This window comes from Eumetopias jubatus, unplaced genomic scaffold (assembly GCF_037043125.1).
Source record: "Eumetopias jubatus isolate StellerSeaLion01/CBP00866 unplaced genomic scaffold, mEumJub1_p1.0 scaffold_4, whole genome shotgun sequence".
NCBI classification, from domain to species: Eukaryota; Metazoa; Chordata; class Mammalia; order Carnivora; family Otariidae; genus Eumetopias; species Eumetopias jubatus.
In genome coordinates, this window is record NW_028274810.1 from 8,720,465 (window position 1) to 8,741,575 (window position 21,111).

At 49.9% G+C, this 21,111-nt stretch overlaps 1 protein-coding gene across 1 annotated transcript in view; it reads right to left on the reverse strand.

The window, feature by feature from the left end:
* The window catches only part of PTGFRN (prostaglandin F2 receptor inhibitor), an 81,846-nt gene extending 65,044 nt beyond the window's left edge, over nucleotides 1-16,802 (reverse strand). Inside the window, exon 1 of the mRNA XM_028102115.2 lies at nucleotides 16,665-16,802. Within this exon, the coding sequence (XP_027957916.1) occupies nucleotides 16,665-16,713 (49 nt within the window). The 5' untranslated portion in view covers nucleotides 16,714-16,802. The remainder of the gene's footprint in view (nucleotides 1-16,664) is intronic.
* Nucleotides 16,803-21,111: the final 4,309 nt, after the last annotated feature.

Below are 21,111 nucleotides of genomic sequence, written 5' to 3' on the forward strand. Positions count from 1 at the left end.
GAGGCCCAAGCAGAGACCTTCATTAAAGAGTCATCAGTACATAGACAGTGTTTAAAGCCACAGATCACATGGGTTCACACAGGGAGAGAGTATGTACATAAAGAAGAAAAAGGAGCCAAAAATAGAGCCCTTACTTTTGTTAGAATTTATGAGAAAAGGATGGGTAAAATTATAGAAAAGTTTTGAGGCAAAAGCTTGAGGCACATTAGGTTCGTCTCCAATGTCTCAGTAAAGTAGCAGAGAGGGGTTGCGACCCTTTTCACAGAAAAGGTTCAGAACGAGCATTAGAAGGAATGTAATCGGAAGCCATCACAGAACGAATACAAGGGAGGGCTGACATGTGGTAAAGACACCCTGACTTTTGGGAAACTCAGGTCTCAGGGTTTGAGATTTTCCCAGCAAGATGACACAGCTCAGGCTCAGAGACAATGGTCAGTGGGGATCGTTCAACCACAGCGTGAGGACTGACAAAGGAGCATGGGAGAGGGTCCTTCAGCCCACTGCTGAAATGCACACCACCGGGAGTAGAGCCCAGGACTGTGAGAGTGGCCTGGTGGGCTGGACAAAGGAACGTTCAAGATCAAGGGATCACAGGGAGGATGAAGAGCAGGTTCCACAGACACCGGGAAATGTGAAAGGAGTAAAGGGAAGAGGTTGTGGTCACAAAGGGAAATATCAGAGATGACAATCAAAAAGGTGAAAGACTTCTGAGTGATGACAAGGTCCAGGTATGGCCATTAAATCTCACAAATTGGGTTCTTTTCCCAGGAGCTAAGATTACCATAGCAGGCACTCCCTGGGTCCTTGCTGGCCCAGGCTGGCTGCAGAAGCACAAGGAAGGGGCAGTGTGCCTAAAAGACCATGAGGTGGAGAAGGGTGGCCCAGAGATCTAAACCTGGTTCTCACCTAACCTGTACATGATAGCTTCTGGCTCTAGTCTGTAGCCATTCATACCTGGAAATCTTGGAGCCTTCCTACAGCGCAAGGAGGAGTAAGTATCTATATTCCCTGGGTCAAACAAGACCTCTGTAATAGAAAGGAGATGGATTTCACCAAAATGGACAGGCTCTTCAGGACCAATCCACCTTTACTTAGCTTTAGGTGCCGAAATAACTGTCACCTCCAGCACTATACACAGGATGGCAAGGAAGATAGGAGAGATTCAGGGCCACCAGCAACTGAGAAACACAACTGCAAGTCACCTTTTAAAAGACTGGATCATTAACTAACTGAACTTCTTACTGGCAAAATGCTGTATCATATAACCATGACATCGCGTCCAGTTCTGTGGCTTTCGAGAGATCCTGGGAGGCCAGAGCCTTGCCAAATCTTTAATTCTCTATTATGAAATTATGAGGTTGGGTACTATGTCAGCTTGGCCAAGTTGGAACTACATTTCCCAGAATCCTCCTCCCTGTGCAGTTCCGGGTTAAGAGTTAGACAAAATAGAAGTGCACTTGAGATTTGGGAGGTGGAAGCAAGGGAAGCTGCAGCCATTATGCTCTGGTGGTCGCCATGGTTAACGGTGGCGAGAGACGGATGCACAGGTGCTGGTGGGCACTAGTTTGTCCTTGTTCTTCTTTCTGCTCCGGGTTTCTTCCCAAGTACTATCCTCACTGACCAACATGACCCCGAGACCACCAGATGCTTGGCTGCAAAGTCGGAGGTGGTAGCTCTAAAGAGGTGGTAGCCTTCCATGACTCCTGTGCCATCCCCCCTTCCCTGTGCCCCTCTGCGTGGCTCCCAAGCTGCTCTGCAAGCCCCAGCCTGTCCACCAGTGCTTCAGAAGGGCTGACTAGTGGTTTTCCTCTGATCCTCCAGCTCGCCTTTCCAAGCTGTCACGTCCCCAGCTCCTCCCATAATTGTGTACAAATTAATTCCTCTAACACACGCCTCGTTCCATAATATTTATGGTGGCTCTGCTTCCCTGATGGAACCCTAACTGATACAGTAAGCCAAGTATTGAGCAGACAGCTTTGCCCTCAAGGACTCAGTAATTGACAGAAACCACCTTACATTTATAGCACTGCTTTACAGTTTGCAAATCCTGTTCACATGATTGAATACTCAACCTTGAGAGGATTAAATAAGGAAACTGAGGTTCGGAGAAATCAGGTGACCAAAGGACAGAGGCGAAAACCACTTTGCGGTAACCCGCGCTGAGGAGTAACCAAAATATCTCAATACGCGTGGAGTGACTTAAGCAATTCTCGGTCTGAGGACCAGAGACCAAAAAGGCTGAGGCAAGATCTATCCACAAGGATTACTCTAGAGCATTCTATAAAATTAACAGCTGCTAGTGGACCAAACACTGCCCAGCATCCTGCACTACTCAGCCATTTTCAATTCTCCCCATATTTGAACTAGCCAACATAGTCTGCCAAGTTCTGTGTGAACACCTGGTCCTCCTTTCAGTCTCCAGTTTAAAGAGAATGGAGGATTCATACCGGGTTTAGACTTGCATGTGGGCACAAAAAGCACCTGAGGTAATAGTTGAAATTCTCCCCCACTCCCTACCGTGGGCAGCTTTGTCCTTTCTCCCTATTTCACTGTTTCCTGTACCTTTTTCCTGTTCTTCCTTTGCCTTGTTCACCCTTCTTCCCCAACAAGGCCTTAAGTCCACCCTTCGCATCTCTAGGCACGTTGTCAGATGCCATGGGTGGCGTGGAGGTCCCTGCCCGGCTTCCCCACTGAAGCCCAGTGAGGAATGCAGTGTGGTAATCCAGCTTGACCAGAAGACTCTGTGTTCACATGCCCTTCAGGGAGAAGACTTTGGCTCCATCAATCTGATATTTCAGTCCTCCACTCAGCAGTCTTTTACTGCACACCTAGTGTGTGCTGAACCACACCACCAGGTAAGCTGCCGAGCTAACGCCTAGCCAAGTGTCAGAGTTGAGGTGAAAGGAACAGGAACAGTGTGGCAGTTATGCAGAAAGGCCAGAAGATGAGTTCTCCAACAATGGGAATCTTAAAACATAAGTAAATAAAGCACATGAGAGGCTTAGGGCATTCTAGAACCGGAAAAACAAAACAAAACAAATTCACCTATGACACCAGGTTTTTTTGTTTTTTTTTTTTTTTAAAGATTTTTTATTTATTTATTTGAGAGAGCGAGAATGAGAGAGAGAGAGCACATGAGAGGGGGGAGGGTCAGAGGGAGAAGCAGACTCCCCGCCGAGCAGGGAGCTCGATGTGGGACTCGATCCCGGGACTCCAGGACCACGACCTGAGCCGAAGGCAGTCGCCCAACCAACTGAGCCACCCAGGCGCCCTATGACACCAGGTTTAAACTCCTTCAGGTGACATTCAAAGAGCTTCCCAATCTTATGACTTTCTCTCCAGTCCCAACTCTTTCCTTCTGAAGAACCTGTAACACAACCTTCCACTTCAACCACAAAAAGTTTTCTTCATGCAAAACCAGCATACTCTTATAAATAGGTCTACTTTTACCCATGCTCTTCCTTCTGCCTGAAACAAATAACCCAACCCTTCTCTGTCAAACAAAACCCCACTGATCGACAAGACTTAGTGAGCTCACGTGAGTCCACCTTGCGGAAGCCTTTCCTGATCGTCCCCTGCCTTGATCCTCGGCCTGAGCTCTGAATGTGTCTGCTGGGGGTCAACTCGGCTCACCCACTGCTAACAGCCTGAGCCTGTTTGCTTATCTGCCTCCCGCATGGGACTGTGAGCCCCTCGAAGGGGCAGATCATTCCCTGGTCATCATCACATTCCCAGCCCAGCAACATGCCTGGTGATAGAACGATGTGATCACTGTGATCTCAAGGAGCTTCTGCAAACTGGAATTTTAGAACCAAAACTGACCTTTGGATCATCATCTAGGTGGGTTAACGGGCATTATTTAATCTCATTTATATCAGAAACAACCCCTGATCAATCATTTTCAAAAAAGCTCTTTGCTAATAAGCTCATCACAGAAACAGAAGCGCCCATGGCTAGAGGCACCATTAACACACAGCATCAGTCAAGAGACCCCGGGGTGGGGACCTCAGCACCTCAGGATGTGATGTGACACAATCACAATATTCCAAATCCTGAAGTTTGACACATCGGTTTTATTATCACTCTTCGTTGGGGCTAGAGAAGTCAACGTATCTGGGTGCTTCAGAACCTTCTAGAAGGTTCTCATTCCAGACATGGCACCGAAGCCTAAAAGATGTGTTGACAGGAACAGAGGAGACGAGGGTAGTAATACAAACAGGTATAAGGATTATGTCAGTCATCTTACCTTTTCTGCAAGAGCATCTCTGTCTAAACTAGCCCCCAGTACTCTCCCTTTCCTCCAAACTTTCAACACTTTTCTGTCTCGACCCATCTTGGACACTTCTTCAATGCCACCTCTCCTCCTGTGCATGTGTCACGCCTCCACAACTAGACTAGCAGCTACAGGAGTTGAGGGACTGTGTCTAGGTCCTCAGGTGCCCAGAGCTCTAGAATAATGCATGGCCTAGGGTGGATAATAAGGAGGAGTTGCAAAGTAGGCAGACGGAGAGACAAGGCATGTGCTGCCTGCAGCAATGCTGGCCCTTCTGGTTTGGGATGGGAGAGGTTGTGTCAACCCCACCAGTGCGGAGACAATAATGAGGACCCGTGAGTCATTTGTCTTCTGCACCAGTGGCCAAGGAAGAAACTGGGGAAACTCTCACGAAGAAGAATAGAGACGGTCCCATCCCTTCGTTTTCGTTGGTGGACTTCACGTTCGCCTACCCTACTCCACAAACCTCTGTCCTAGAAATGTAGTCACAAGCCATTCTCTCAGAAATCGTGTGAGAGCAACAACAACAAAAAAAGTGAGCAAGGACACATGGATAACCTCTGCCTCCTTTACAACTTATGGTCCCACAACACAGATTTTATATATGCATTTCACACAGGTGTCGTATGTCATAGCACAGATGTGATATGTACCTGTATATAGATCTACAGCTGTTTTCTACGCACATAAATTAACCTAATCACTCACAGACTTGAATTCCTAGATACAGGGACAAACAAGAACGGACACTGCCCTGTTTTCGTGGTGCTTACAGCTGGGATGACACAAACACCCCTCCTAATAAACAGATCACTATCAATGGCCGGCTGTGCTCCAAAGGGACGTGGCTCAATGAGAGCCCACGACAAAGGAATGTGCCATGGGCAGCCTCGTCCTGGATCAGCCTCGTCCTCTGGGGGCAGCAAGGCTTGACGTGGGCTCCAAAGACTCAAACAAATGGAATTAACTCCAAGACGACATATAAACAAAAGAGGGGCGCTGCATACAGAGATTAGATGGGCATCTCTAAGGGCACGGAGTGGGGGTTACTTGGGAAAACTTCAAGAGGAGTCCTCACCACTCAATTACATGTTCTGTTTTCACACTTCTTCGTTTGGAGGCCCAGATGCCCTCAACGAACACACTGGATGGAACACAGAGCTTGCCTTGGCATTGCTGTTTTCTTAGGGCCAAACTCACACCCAGCTGTGGCTTCTGAGGCTACAAATGGGCAGCTCACACCTCCTTGCTACCTCTGTGAGACTCCAGAGATGTGCCAAGAGGTACCTCCTCCCGTTACTTACAAGCCAGCTACAATGCTGAGCTTTCTGGGACTCGTACTGATGCCTTGAACGCAGCTTATTTGTGGGATAAATTGTTATTAAAGTGGGACTCTGATGAACAGGCCACATGATTGCATAAACCTTGTTTCCCCCAAAAAGCATCTAAAATTCCCCATCTTTCCTCTAAAACTTATCTGTGTCTCTTATCAGGTGTTAGTCCTTTGAAGAAATGCTCTGATCAGCTACCTAAGGGGAGTATCGGTAATTGTTTTGTGAGCCATTTTCCTCATAAGAAACAACCCAAAATAGGATTATGGCCTGACTTATCACCTTAATTTAGCAGGCGAGCTTCCTGCACGCCCCCACGGACCTCACCAGCCTTACACACGTGGGCTCTTAGCTGCTCTGTGGGTACTGACAATGTGGCCAACACCTTTCAGGGTGACTTTGTGCACATTCTGCCTCCCTGCCAACCTCCCCTCCACAGAGTTTAATATCCACATCCCCTGAGGTCTCCCTTACTGTTCCAGTTTAAGTCAGCTAATTCCTAAATGGAGTGCTAACCTGCACACACTGATCTGCTCCCACCTCCGAGAAACTGCGTTGGTCATTTTCCTACCTGAAATGCTCTGTCTGCTCCTGGCTCAAACTGCTTTCTAGTCCCACCTGCTCCATGGAGCCTTTCCATAATAACAGCTCCCGGCCTCACTTTTATCCCTATGATTCTGACAGCCCCATATGCACAGCTATCTAATGATTCAGCCACTTCAATGTTTAAAAAGCACCAACGATCCATTCTTTTATAACTGGTTCAGTTTCCATGCTGGCTCCCGTTTCCTAATTCCTTTGCAATCTCCCAGTGTCAGAAACATGGTAAATAGTCCCTAAATGCTGCCCAAGTTCTAAAAATTAAGATCACAAGAAAGAGCAGAAATGTCTTATATTGTAAAGTAGGGTCGTAGTTGGGCACGAATTATTTATTCACCACCGTGTTCACTTTGCCCAATGGAAGTGCCCACCGTGTGCCAGGCTCCGGGCTAGGCACTATGGTCTGAACTTGAAACGTACTGGATGGATTTCTCAATCGAAGATGATGGACTATAATGTCTTCTAATAAATAAGAAAACATTTGGACGTGCCAGCCTTCGGAAAATGGAAAAATGAATAGCTGTGCCAAAAGTGGTTTTGTTTTGTCTTTTTTTTTTTTTTTTGTAAGTCCTCACTGCAACCTAAGCAAAGCAGTGGCACACTGGACAGACACCAAACTGGCTAATATTCTGCTCTTAGGACATCCTCGGGGACAATGCATTTATAAAGCACTCCCCACCCCTTCACCTCCAGAATAGCAAAAGCCAGCAAGCCACTTCAAACATTTGCAAGAACTCACTCCTAGAAGGCTTCTGGTTCCCCTGAAAAATCTCTGCATTCAAGATGAGTGAGAGAATACCACTGGGTCGGCAGTAAGGGTTACGTCCTAAAGTAGCCAGGCTGCAGTGAAGACCAAAGCCATAAACACGGCTCCTTAGCAACAACATGGAGGGTCTCCAGGTTACACCCTTTTTGCCGGTGTTGCATCCCACATCATTTTTACCTCCCCCCTTCAGACGGAGAGAATGAAAAGGAAGAAAGTCCCCAAACACTAGGAAAGCTAATTAAGGCTATTGATTGGAAACGTCTGAGTTTCGACTCTCCTATCCTTTAGGAAAGTGGAAAATCCAAACTAGTGTCAATATTTGGACACATTTAAAGATGTCTTTGTCTCTTGTCACTGTGGTGTGGAGAGTATTCAGACCATCTGCCAGGCTCTCCCCTAGACTTGAAGGCTAAATGGGGGAAGAATACACAAGTCACGTTTCTCAGGGCTGAAACTCGATGATTTCAACCCCAACTTACTTAGGGCTGATTTCCTCAAACAAAACTGCAAAAAAAAAAAAAAAAAAATTAGTAATAAGAAAAAGTCTGCCATCTAGAAATGCCTATCGGTTTTACTGTTTCTGCAACTTCTCCCAGAAGTATGCCTGAAGGTGCAGTTAGCCTGGGGGTGGGGACACCTCCATAACCTGGAGAACCACAGGGAAAAATGCTGTTTCCCAGCACGGGAAGTAGTCTGGAAGGAGGAAGTGGTTGCCGATATGGGGCCAAAACAACAAACTGTTCCCAGCGCCCTCTGAGGCACCAGCCGACCCTCTGTGGAGAGGTGCCAGGCAGGTGAGAGGTCAGAGGGTTTGCAGCCTTGCAGACAGAGTGCTGGGGAAGAAGGATGGGCCAGGAGTCAGGGACTCCGGGGCTGGACCAAGCAGCCCATATGACCACCAGCAGGGGTCAGCGTGGACTCAGTGAGTTCTGGAGATGGAAGCGGGGGGAGGGGGGGGAACCTTCGGGATCCACTAGCCCAGGCCCCACTTGACTGAGACTAAGAGCTAGTCAGCAACTTGTCCAAGGTCACAAAGCTAGTGAGTGGAAGGTCAAGGGCCAGAACCCATGCCTCCTGTTTTAAAAGCCAGGGAAACAAATGCTGTCACATTTTGGCTAATTGTATCAATTCCTCTCCTATGTTTGCCTCTGAGTATCTATACTGACACAGAGATGCAGAACAGCCTACTGTGGTAATGAGCCCAGACTCTGGAGCCAGGCCCTGTGAATCTGAATCCCTGCAGCTCTGTCCGTTACTGTAACCTTAAGCAAGTCACTTCATGTCTCTCCGACTCAGTGTTCTCATCTGTCAAATGGGAGTAATAACCACCTACCTCATGCGGTATGAAGCCTCCTAAAATGAGTTCATACATGCTAAGTGCAGTGCCTAGCACAAAATAAGTGCTATGTAAAAGGTAGGAAGGAATTTCTTAGGGAGGAAATAATCCCCATATTGGTTTCTACCCAGCCCCCAGTTCATCTTAGTCACAGGTTACTGACTTTTCCCTACAACACCTGAACATAATGCATCCTCAGACCGTTGTCTCTTCATCCATTCAGGCCCAACCCAGTCATGCATTAGAGGTAAACTGGCCAAAATGCCCAGAGAGGTACAAACTCTGGCTAAGTGTCTATTTTGGCTACTGCTCGCCCAGCCTACTGCCCGTCCAGATTTCCACTTCCAAGACCATGCACTCAGAAGTTACCTCTTTGGATCCTCACCTCCTACCTTCCCAATCCACCCACTCCTGTGAGCCTTGGGATCTGCTTTTTTACCCTCATCATGCAGTCTAGTCCCTCAAACCTCCTGTCATCACTGGCCTTCCAACCTCACTTACTTGCCTGTCCTACCTGGACTACCTGGCCAACCTTCTCTGTGATGCTGTCACCAGCTCCCTACAGATTCCTGCATCCCTCATCCCACAGAGAGATCACACCACATCCCTCCCAGGCTGCCAAACTTGGTGGAACAGTCAAGAAACCAGGCCAATTGCCTCCAGGACAGACCTATGCCAACCTCACCCTTCATGGCTAACTGGAGGCCTGCCACATTCCCATGGAGCCCACCCCGGCCCGCTCTCCTCTAGCTCGGACTCTGACCACGGCCTTTGCCTCAGAGTTCACCAAGGAAGCCAAGGCCACCAGATAACCTAGATGACAAGCTCTCTTCCAGACTAGGGCTTCTCAGACTTTAGCGGGCATTTGAATCCCCTGGGGATCTGGTTAAAATGCAGACTCTGATCCAGCAGATTGGACTGGGCCCTGGGATTCTCCCTGGTGCTGCCAATGCTGCTGGTCCCCAGACCCCACTTTGAGTGGTGAAGTTCGAGGGGTCACATAGTGTTCAAAGTTTGCATTGTTCTAGATCTATTCTTTTTAATCTTCATGACAAACCTGCAAGAGAGATATCTGTTCCATTTTACGGATGTAGAAACTGAGTTTCAGAGAGGGTAAGAAACCTGTCCAAGGCCGGAGGGCTGCTGGAGGGCAGATTCCAAAGCCTGACGCCTACTTCTGCTCTATATAAGGGATTTCCACGAGCAGAAATCACTTAGAAAAGCACATGGGATGGTTTATTCGTAATACAAAATCTTCTTAGCTGATGAGGATGAGATAAAGATGGGTTATAAAACGGCCACAGAGTCCCCGTGCTGGAGATGCCACCTAACAGCTGAAGGCCTAAAAGCAGCTCTCAGAAAGTAGGTTAATTCCACCAATCAACATGGAAGAAGACATCCAGGGGAACAGGGGGAAAACTTTCCATTTGTGCAGGGAATGAAAGGGAACACACAGATAACCTCTAACTGGCATGTCTGGGGACTTTGTGGCCACTCTTTGGGCTAAAAAGGTTGAGGGCAAGGCAGAGACCATGTGTCCCACACCACAGTGCTCTCTGCAGGTTCGCCCTTCCCTCCTCTCCGGGAGACGGGGCTAGCGCTCTGACCTCCAAGGCCAGGGACGCCCTGGGAGCCCCCCCCCCCCCCCCCGCACTGCCTCACCCTCCCCAGAGGGCAGACCCAGCAGTCAGCCTCCCTGGAGGCACGCTGGAGGCCTGGGTGCTGTTCAAGTCGCTGGTCCTGCTGCGCTCCAAGCTACTCCCCTCATGGTGGTCTCCCACCGGGGACCGCTCAAAAAGGTGGGCTGTGGCATCTGATGGCAAGCCCACCTCGCTCACTCCCCCACTTCGGTGATTCTGCCTCCTCCTTCACTGTTGAGTCAGACTCACAATCTCCCAGTCCGGGGCTTCTCTTCATCTTGATCTTCCTGCATTTTCAGCAGCTGCTGCCCAATCCCTTTAACGAGTCTCCTCAAACCTTCTCTGCTTGCTTCTGACACAGGGCTCTCCTGGATCTTCCTCCATCCCTGCCCACTCCTTCTAGAATTCTCCTTTCCCGGTCCTGCCCCCTCACTGCCATCATTCCCGAGAACATGCTCTTGACCCTCACCTCAATCATCCAGGTGGTGCCGCACTTTTTGGTGACACCACCTGCCACACCTCCATGCCGCATCCTGTGCGCCACCCCCCGCCCCACGGGACGGCAGCCCTGAGCCAGCTCGGGTCACTGAGGAATGAGCACTCAGAACAATGTCGGGGCTGGAGTAGTGTGCACTCTCTCGGGAGTCACTGAATGAATACGTGACCTCTGTGGCAGGTCACTGGGCTGCTCAACTTCCATCTTCAAACAGCTCATCCCAAGGCCAGGCCGGGGCTAACGGGCTTTGGCTGACCAGGTAAAAGAGGTAACCAGCAATCTCCGTCAAATCAGAGGACACACAGTAAGTGATAAATATCTGTATGACTCTCTTCAGTAAACAGGGTTTCTGGTTTTAGAGGCAGCTCTGACCCGTGGGTTCCGGGGGCTGAGGGCCTCAGCATCATGACACACCTCCCACCCACCTGGGGCCCCTTCCCATGGCCCACAAGCTGCGAAGTTCTGCCCCCGTCCAGCTCTAGATAAGGACAAAAGACGAGCCATTGTCAGGATGCTCTTGGCCTGGCGGCCCTTCTGAGAAGTAACCCAACTGCTTGCACACCGCTTCTAGTTCATTAGGATTCAAAGGTAGCGCCCATTCTGAAGTGTGCCCTGAGCCCTTAATCATAATTCTGTTCTTCACGGTGCTAAGCAAAATCCATCCAAGACAGGGCACCACCAGCCAATGTTTCTCGATTCCCCGGAAACATCCTTCATGATGTAAATGCTCACGTTCCAGCTGCTTATAAAGGTGCGCAGCAGGATGCAGTTACGGTCCCAGAACATCATACTTAAACTTGAGTCATGCTGCTTAGCGACCCCACAATCTCACACAAACACTTAGGGAGTATTGTGGAGAAATCAGCATTCGAAGGGCACAAACGTGCACACAGTACCATCATCTCTAGCCTACTGGAAATCCCATTGCTGGTCCGCAACAGTGCTAACTACCAGCTCTAATTCTGTTGCTTTGCAAAGACTATACAGTTGGCGTGGGGGGAAAGTATTCCAAGATCTAAAAACCACTGACTGTGCCAACTGCAGCACTTCGCCTTTTCCAGAAGATAAATTATGAAGAATTTTTGCCAGTTCAAGTTATTTTCCCAAAGCAGAGAGTCGAATGGCCTTGCTACCCTGCCTTTAAGACACCGATGCAATTAAACTGAATAGCTATGAGCTGCCCTGACAGCTTCCCCCCAACTTCGTTTGATAAAGTGAGACACAGACACACACTGACAGACAAGCACACACCTTATTTAACTGCCAGACACAACGCCAATATGAAAATGTACATCCAATCTACAGGGTAAAAATCAGCTCCGCAGCTCCATGACTAAAGCAAAATAGCCATATACATGCCGACCAGCCCGACTGCCTTGTAAGGAACGATCACTGACAACTAAGGTTCCTATTCAGCAGGCTAATAAGAATAATTATAGCCAGGGCAGGCATTAATCAGCTTGGCAGATACAGGAATTCTGTTAACAAGGCTAAAATGAGTGCCAAGGAATCTCTGAAGGCCACAGCACTTCAAAGACCGTTAAGCTGGATGGATTCACTAGGGTTCCTCCTGCCAGTCTCCCCCCTCCTTCTGCCTTTGGGTCCCAACCCTCCGAGCAGGCATGGGGACCTGCTAGGGGTTAGAGGTCGCCACATCTGGGAGGGGGTTCGTGGTACAGCCGCTCCAGGAATTGCGCCCGGACTGCACTCACCCCAGACCCTCTTGTTTGCAACTGCGCTCTGGCTGTCAAAGCACAACCATCCTTTTCTGCCAAAACTAGTCTCAGGCAACACACAGCATGAGGTTATGGCGAGCATCAGTCAACTCCTTCCTGAGTACAGGCACAATGGAGTCCCGTGATCACATCCTGGCTCTGCCTCGGAACAGCTGTAGGACTCCGGACACGTGATTTAACTTTTCTGGGCGTCGCTTCCCTCGTGTGCAGTGTGGACAAAAGAACAGCACCTTTCTCAAAGGGTTGTGAGGATTACATAAGAGAATGCACATAAAACCTGATGCTCATATGTACTCTCTGAACGGCCGCTATTATTACTCCGTTCCGTACAGAGCCCTCTATAGAAACTAAGAGAAAAGAAACAAAACATTCGCTATTACGGATGCACGCACATTATAGGAGTGGCTCCGCCTGGGCTAAGCTTTTTACCTTACATCCTTCGTAACTGACAGAGACCGCTAGCTCTCCCCCCCCAAATCCATTGTTTTCTCCCATAGCGGGTGGTGCTCGGTGGCTGCCAGGCTACTTTGCATTTCTCGGCTTCCCTTGCAGCTAGTGTGAGGAGGCTGAGTTCTCTTGAATGGAATGTGTGCAGAAATGATGCATGCCCCTTCAAAGCCTGGCCTAGGAAACCTCCATGAGTTCTCCTCCATGCTCTGCCCCCTTATGGGGCTGGAAAGGAGATGAGGACAACCAAAGTGATCTTAGATGGGCTGAAGACAGGGGAGCTGCCATCAGCCTGGGCGCAAGAATGGCTGCAAGGAGCAGGGATACCACTCACCCTTGTCATCCGAAGCACCCCTTGGCACTGTTATGAAAGACACTTCTATTGTTTGAACCATGATGCTTCAAGTCTCTTTCTTTTCTAAAGCAGTTTGGCCTACCTAATTAATATAAAACTCTTCTATCTCATTTGAATTTGAAAATACAGAGGTAATGCTTTTGTCATTTAACAACCATTTCACTGGATTTGAAAGTTGTTTTTTGTTGTTTTTTTTTAAGACACAAATGAAGAGAATATCTTAATCCCGCCCCACGGGTCTTCCTACCTCTCACTCTCCAATTCATGCTGTATACTGGTGAGGGCTGACCTCCTCAAGCACATTGCTGTGTTGTATTAATTTCACCCTGAGAGCTTTTAATGGCTATCCATTACCCACAGATAAAGGGATATATGCATGTATCTATTCAGTTGGCCAACATTTATCAAATACCTACTATGTGCTGCCAGGTGCCCTACTGGTAATAGTACTTCGCTATAGTATTACCCTACTGGTAATACTATAGTGAAGAGGATGAGCATGATCCCTGCCCCTGGGGATATAATCAGGGTGAGGATTCAGACCAGAAACAGACAACTATATACAGTGAAATAAATAAGTGACATTAGAGGAAAAGTACAGGCTGCCCGGCACTACCCCCAAAGCCAACGAACCCACCCCTCACAGCCCAGACATCTCAGCCCAGCACGAAAAGCCTTCAGGAGCTACCCCAAGCCCAACCTTCCAGCCTGCTCTCCCATTAGGACCTCCCCCTCCCACCTCCAGCTCCGTGGAACTTACATGCCCTTCCTGAATGAGCAGAGCACTTTCACTTTGTCCACCCTCGATGCCCTTCCATGAGTGTGCTTTTCCTGGAATGCTCTTCCGCCCCTTCTTTCAAAATTCTAATCATCCTCGAGGATGCCACCTCTTCAGCAAAATCAACCCCAAGTCAAAATTAATCATCCTTTTCCCTGCTGCCTACCAGCACTTGGTGTCTCTGTCAGGTGTTTCACTTTTGTCTTGTAGTTAGCTGTTTTATCTATCATCTGTCCATCCATGCGCACCGACCACCCAGGGAGGAATTTGTCTGCGACGTTCTGTGGACTCTGATGGGTATTCAAGAAATGCCCTAGTGAATGAATGGACAAGACAGGTCAGACACAGGACCTGCTCTGGAAAGCTGAGTGGGTTCTGATATGATCATTGAGAGGGAGACTTAGGAAAGTTTCATGGAGGAAGCGAGTTTTAGGGGAAAAGGGAATACATAGGTGAGAGGAAAGAAGCAGGAGGGATGTTCCCAGGCCATGGAAAAGGGAAAGGCCGGAAGGTTCACACAATTCTCTGTAAAGGATAGCAAACAGATTCGTTAGAATGAAGTGTTTGATTCAGAGGGAAGCAACACAAGGGGCAGAGTATCCTTGGAAGAAAAACCATAAGAACCAATGAGCAAAGGTGGGCCTCCCAAAACTGATCCTTCTGGAAAATAATGAACTAAGAAGGGAGGGTGGAGGAAACGGTCAACCAGGAAGATGTCCAAAGTTATCTGTGTGGGGAATTATCAGAACCTGGGCTAGGAGAGTAGCTGTAGAAACAGGAAGAATGGGAAGAAGCCTGAGTCTGTCCTCGGGGAAAAGCCACAGAATTGAGGAACTGTGTGAACATGGAGGTCACAGAGGGCAGTGATGGCAAGATTTTGCTCAGGATGCAATACAAGAGGGAAGATGAGGTTGTTTATCGACATATTAAGTTTCAGGAGCCAGTACAACATGGAGGGCTTCCCAGAGGTCACAGAGAAGCCACACCGGGTGAGACGCTGGAGGGCAGAGCTGTCATCTGCAACACCAAGTTCAGGAGCTGTTAGGTGGAAAGGCGTTGGCTGGTGACTCCTCAGATATTCACGTCTACTTAGCACGCAGTGTCCTGCCAGCGCAGGGCACAGTGGTGCACATACAGCCAAGACTGCTCCAAGCTGTCTTCTACTCCACTTCTACTTTTGCTTTTGCCCATCTCTCTTTGCCCCCTCTCCCTTTTTCTCCCTCATCAGTTCCTCAAGGGCATTCTTTTCCGACTTCTACGTGAGCCCTCCATCTAAGCTGGTACACGGGTGGTCAACTGCACAGCTCTAGAGGGTCACTGACCTTGGCTACAAAGTGAAGAGCAGCTCCTAGGGTTGTGCAGTGCACAATCTGTGCGACCATGGGGCATGGTCTGGTTCGACCCAGACACATTAGCCAATTAATGGGTATGGACTATCAAAACAAACGGAGAACTTCAGGGGTCCCGGTATGAAAGGGAAAGCTCTAGGACCCCCATTCAAGACATGCTACAAAACTAAGTGAAGGATCTAGAAGCACTCTGCACATGGTTGCAGCTAAAGCAGTATGGCTGGATGAGCTCTGTTGGGGAGTGAATTCCAGAAAACCCTTCAAAGATGAAGAAAGAAAACACAGTAGCAGCTAGAAAGGCTGGCCCACCCGCAGCAGGAGTCATGGGGGTGGGGACAATGCGGGCCCTGGTGTCAGCAGGATGGGAATGGCTGTGGGAGGCTTCCACTGGGACCCTCTCTGACTGTAAGTGCAGAGTAGTCATTTGCCCTGTGTGCAGCTGGGGCCTGGCTGGGACAAACACCACACACCATGCATTCTGCAAAAGATTCAGATCTGCCTTCTCTAGGGGCTTGGAAGGGAACCCTGGGTCAGGTCACAGGACTCCTTCTGTTCTGGTTGACACAGACCAAAGGGATCCAAGAATATCAAAGAATATCAAAGCACTGGGGTCAGCCCTGCAGCACCTCCGTGGGCACTTAACAAACATATGTATTTCTATGGCTGATAACTGCATAGTTATGTTAAATAACCATATTGCCATAATCATGTGTATCTACACGAAAATGGTGTCTGTGTGTATGGGGTAAAAGGAAAATGGAGAGGAAAAAAAAAAAACACCAAAGATTCCTTGGGTTGGGGGTACGGCGCTGGGTCAAATTATCAAGAGGCCACCCAGGTTTGGGGAGGGTGGAAGACAGGGGACCGTAAAGGGAAGAAAAGTAACAGGTAGGAAAAGTTGGAGAAGCCAAGGCTCCCAGGTCTTTGTGTGCAAATGTGCAGCTAGGCAGCTTCAAGAAGAGCTAAAGGAAAAGACTGAGGCAGACTATCGAGCCACAGCCAACATGACGAAGGACGCGCACACCGATTTTTCCTAGCGCTCTGGGCCACCCCGTGACCTTCGTAGAAGGAAGTTGGCGGATTGTCTCCCTTCCCTGGAAAGGCAGCTCAGCGTGGGCTGGCATGTGCCAGGGACGGTTCGGCCGGTCTCGGCTACGGCGGAGCACATCAAAGGCGCATATTTCCGCCCCCCTGCTGCGGACGCGGCCGGGGACCGCCGGCACCTTCCGGGCCCGGAGTTCAAGGTGAGCCGGGCTCCCGGCGGCCAACAGGTAGGGAGGGCTCGGGGAAGCCGGCCACGGGCCACTCCCCCCTTCCCCCCGGCACAGGTGGGGCGAGGCGCGGCCTGGCGGGGCGGCCCGGCCGGATTCGCGCCCGGCTCCGGGCGGCCCCGCGCCGTTCCCCGCCGCCCCGCGCCGCCGGCGGACCCCGCCGCGTCTCCCGGGATCCGCCCGGCACCCCGGCGCCCCAGGCCGCGCGCCGCAGCTGCGCCCCCGCCGAGCCTCTCCCCCGGCCCCCGCGCCCCGCCGAGCCCCGCCGAGCCCCGCGCGCACTCACCCAGCCACAGGAGCGCCAGCAGCAGCGGCCTCGGCGCCAGGCGCCCCATGCTCGCCGGGCGGGAGCGACTCTCCCCCGCCTCCTGCGTCCCCGCCGCCTCTCCTCCTCCTCCTCCTCCAGCTCCGGCTGCTCCAGAGTCCGCGCTCCCCCGCCTGGGCCGCGCGCCTGCTCCGCTCTCCTCGCGAGCCGAGAAATCCCAGCGCTGGGCCGTACGTGCGCCCCTCGCTCCGCGCCGCCCGCCCGCCTGCCCCCGCCCGCCGCCCGCCTCCCGCCTCCCGCCTCCCGCCGGCCGGGCACCGGGAGCCGGGCGCCGGAGCCGCCCCGCCGAGCCGAGGAGCGCGCAGCCCCGACCGCTTCCCGAAAGCAAAAGGGAAGAGCCGCAGCGCCCGCCCGCCCGCGCCTCCCATCCGGCGCTCTGCCAGCAACAAACACAAACTTTCCCAAGCCCCTCCCCGCTCCAGGTAACGGAGGCAGCGCCCCGCCACCCGCTTAAAGGGGAGGAGGCGTCGGAGCCCACCCTGCTCTCCCCTCGGGCCCCCGCCCCACGACAAACTTTCCTCCGACCTTTAAAAGTTGGCCCGGGAAGGACTCGTCTGGAAACCCCATCGCCTGAGCTCCATTCCGGGACACCCCGCGTTCCCGTCCCTCAGAAGTCACCCACGCGTGTCTGCTATTCCCTCAGCTACCTCCCCGCCGTTCACCCACTCGTCCCAGGCTCAGCACCCCACCCACCAGCCGCTGGGCTGTTGCTAAAAATGACCCAGGTAGGACTTTCCCAGAGATGAAAGGGCTTTAAAGGTCATGGGGGATTCCAACCTCTTCGTGGTACAAGGCCATAAGTGTTCAGGTGACCTACCCAAGGATTCACAGCGAAGTGCCAAGAGCAGAACCTAGATCTCACAGGCTCTGCTCGCTGCCCTGTGGACGTGGGGGTGGGGGGGGTGGGGGGGGTGGGCCTCCCCTCTCCAGGGTGCCTATGGCATTGATTAGAACACTTCCCACAAGTACACCCATGGGGAAAAAACAAACAAACCAAGTGTATTAATAGCTACAGTTCTTCATATGGAATGTACTCTTAAGACTAAATATGTGTTGCTTTAAGTGGACACAACTGGTTACCAATTAAGACTCTTTTTTTCTCTACAATAGGGTTTTGTGCTTCTAATTTGAATACAAAAGGCCCAGTATTGAAAAAAAAATAGTGTTCATTGTTTAAAACTTCACAAGGGTGATTCACAAGGTGCTCCTATAGGGAGAAACCCTGATTCCCAATGCCCCCCAGGACCATAGCCTTTCATTAATACATGCAACACACATCACAGATGTGAATGGACAAACTGCCCAGATTGGGGAGAGGAGCACTGCTTTAACTCTGATGCATCATTACTTCCACTAACAAGTGTTTCTTATTTCCAGTAACAAGTGTGTGATTAGCCAGGTATGGACCCCTGTGAAAGGGACTCAAAAATTATTTCCTGGTGGCACAACAATGGGAATGTCTTAATGCCACTGAACCATACACTTAAAAATGGTTAAAATGGTAAATTCTGTTTTAACACGATAAAGAAAAATTTTTATTTCATTTTTGCCACTGAGCCTTTCTTCATACTGTTCACCCATCCTGAAATCCCTTTTTCCCATCTCATGGAACCCTCTAGAATTTCTCTGAGAAGTTTTGGAATTTAATTCAATCGACCTCAAATGCAAGACCTAATGTTAGGCCTTGGGAGATGCTGGAACTACAGAAGAGTAAGTCCTGGCCCCTCTGGAAACTTGAATCTTTTCCTTTCTTAACCACCCACAGCACTTAATGTCTGGACCACACATTTTGGCACTTGGTGACATTCAGGTTAGCACATGCTTGGACTAAATGTTTGTATCCTCCTCACCCCCCTCATTCATATATTAAAACCCTAATCCCTAATGGTATTTGGAGGTGGGGCCTTTGAGGGGTAATTAGGTCCTGAGGATGGGATGGAGCCGTTGTGAATGGGATTAGTGCCTTTATAAGAAGAAACACAAAATAGATGATCTCTCCACCACGTAAGGATACAGCTAGACAGTATCTGCAAACCAGGAGAAAGGCCCTCACCAGGAACTAAATCTTGGACTTCCAGCCTCCAGAACTATGATAAATAAATGTTTCTTGTTTAAGTTACCTTGTCTATGGCATTCACCATGGCAGCTGGAGCCCACCAAAACAGCACAACATACATACCACTCCCTTTTTTTGGGGGGGCTAAAAAAGGAATGAGTCAATGCCCAAAACTCTTTTGTTTAACAAATAAGTACAAGTCTGGAGGTGTGCCTGGCACATGATAGGTCTTCAATAAATATTTATAGACTGAATTCATGCCAGGCACTGGGCTAGACCCTGGGAATACAGAGATGGTTAAGGTAGTTCCTGACCTTACGGTGCCTGCAGTCTGTGCTTCATGACTTGGAAGGTGTGACACAGGGAGTGGTCATTCCTGGGAAAGGTTGTCCAAAAAAGCTGCTCAGAGGAGATGACTGTGAAATGAGTTTGGAACAATCGGGAAGTCTTTGGCTGTGAGGTGTAGGGATGTGCTTACTGTTGATGTTGTATATTTAATATGATAGGGATTCTTCTCCCCTCCCCTCTCCACCTCTAGGTGTTATTAAGTTAATGGTGCATTTTCAATCATGGAAATAACAGTGGTTAGTAGTTGAAATGGAAATAATAAATAAGACTGTCCAGGCAGGGCAAGCAGAATGAGGACTAAAGTGGGTAGCCTGTTGGTAGTGGGCAGTCAGGTGTGTCACGAGAGTCAGCCTAAGACAGCCGTTTTGTAGCAGAAAATGAGTGTAAGTTAATAACTCAACTCCAGACAGTTGCTTACAACCACCACCCTTTGCGTAGCCCTGACTACCAAAGGGTAAAATCCTAAAGAAACATAACACCCTCAGCAGACCAGCACACTTTGTTAATTCACAACTCTGGAATCCGATGATGCTTTTATTATGAAAGATATTTATTTGCCAGAGTGAGTAACCTCCTATACGGGTAAGGCTTTCGCCCCAACCAGTTGTTCTGTTTGGTTAGTCTGCAGGCTTGCCTGGGGCAGAAGGGTTCATTTCTCCAGCAACTCTGACCTACACCCATCCTCAAGGAGCTGAGCCCTACCCTGGATTTTCTTTGCCAGATCACAGTGACCGTGGGAGGCTCTGGTCACAACAGCTAATCCTTGTCTCCTGATTACACATATCTGCCTACAGGCATTGCCCCTGAAAACCCAGTGAAGGTCCTCACACTCTCACTCCTGACGGATTTTCCTGCTGAGATCAGGAAAGTCACCCTATTATTTAAAGTTGAGAATGGAAATATTAAAAGGTCCCAATGAATGAATTTGCTGATTGTTCTAAGATTCACCCAGACCTGATGTGTTAGTTCTGCCATCCCACCAGCCCATGTACACACACACACACACACACACAGTCTTCAGATGACCCTAACCCTACTTCAGCAGAGTGGCAGGGGGAGGAGTTTGTTCAACCTTTCATTCCATTAATCATTTTCATTAAAATAAGGCCTTGTTTTTTTTTTTCCGGGTGTCTGTCCCCTACAGAAGTTAAGGGGATTACTAATGAAAAAGAAATATAAGATTTAATCATAGAATTAGAGGATGGAATTAAGAGTTAAAAGAGGGGGACACCTGGGTGGCTCAGTGAAGCGGCCCCCTCTTGATTTTGGCTCAGGCCATGGTCTCAGGAGTCGGAGCCCCAGGTCGTCAGGCTCCGTGCTCAGCGTGCCGTCTGCTTGAGATTCTCTCCCTCTCCCTCTGCTCCCCATCCCCGCCCCCGGCCCCCGCTCCTGCTATCTCTCTCTCTTGCTCGCTCTCAAATAAATAATAAATAAATAGAATCAAAAAAGTTACAAGGGAAGAGTAGGGAGAGGAGGCCTTCCTTTCCTGATGAGTGACAGTCATCTGCCGCCGCAGGGAAGCCCACGGGGGAAGTTATGAAATGCCCAACCGACGAGCTTGCAAAACAGTAAGGGCCTCATCTGTTTGGAATGGGTTAAGCATGGTCCTGCTGAGGCCTCTGCTCTGTGACCTCTGGCCTCAGGCCGGCACAGGAGATACTGGAGAAAGTGTTCTTAGATGACCAGGCCTGCCCCTGATTGCTCTTCTGCCAGGTCCAAAGTGTCTCCTGAGCCCCCGCCCCCGCAGCATTGACTCCCCAGGGGACACGGGGCACAAGAGCGTGAGGCGAAAAGCCAGGAATGGAAGGAGGCTGGCCTTTTGCAATAAATGCCCTCCAGAAAAGTGAGGCGTTCATAGGAAGTAGAGCATATACCTGGCCCTTGCCCTAGAGGGGCTTATAATCTAGTCGAATGTATGGAAAGAGCTACAGTGCTACAGAGGAACGGAAGGAGACTGAGGCCAAAGCAAAGGGAAATGAACGGGGTAAGTAGGTAAGGGAGGCT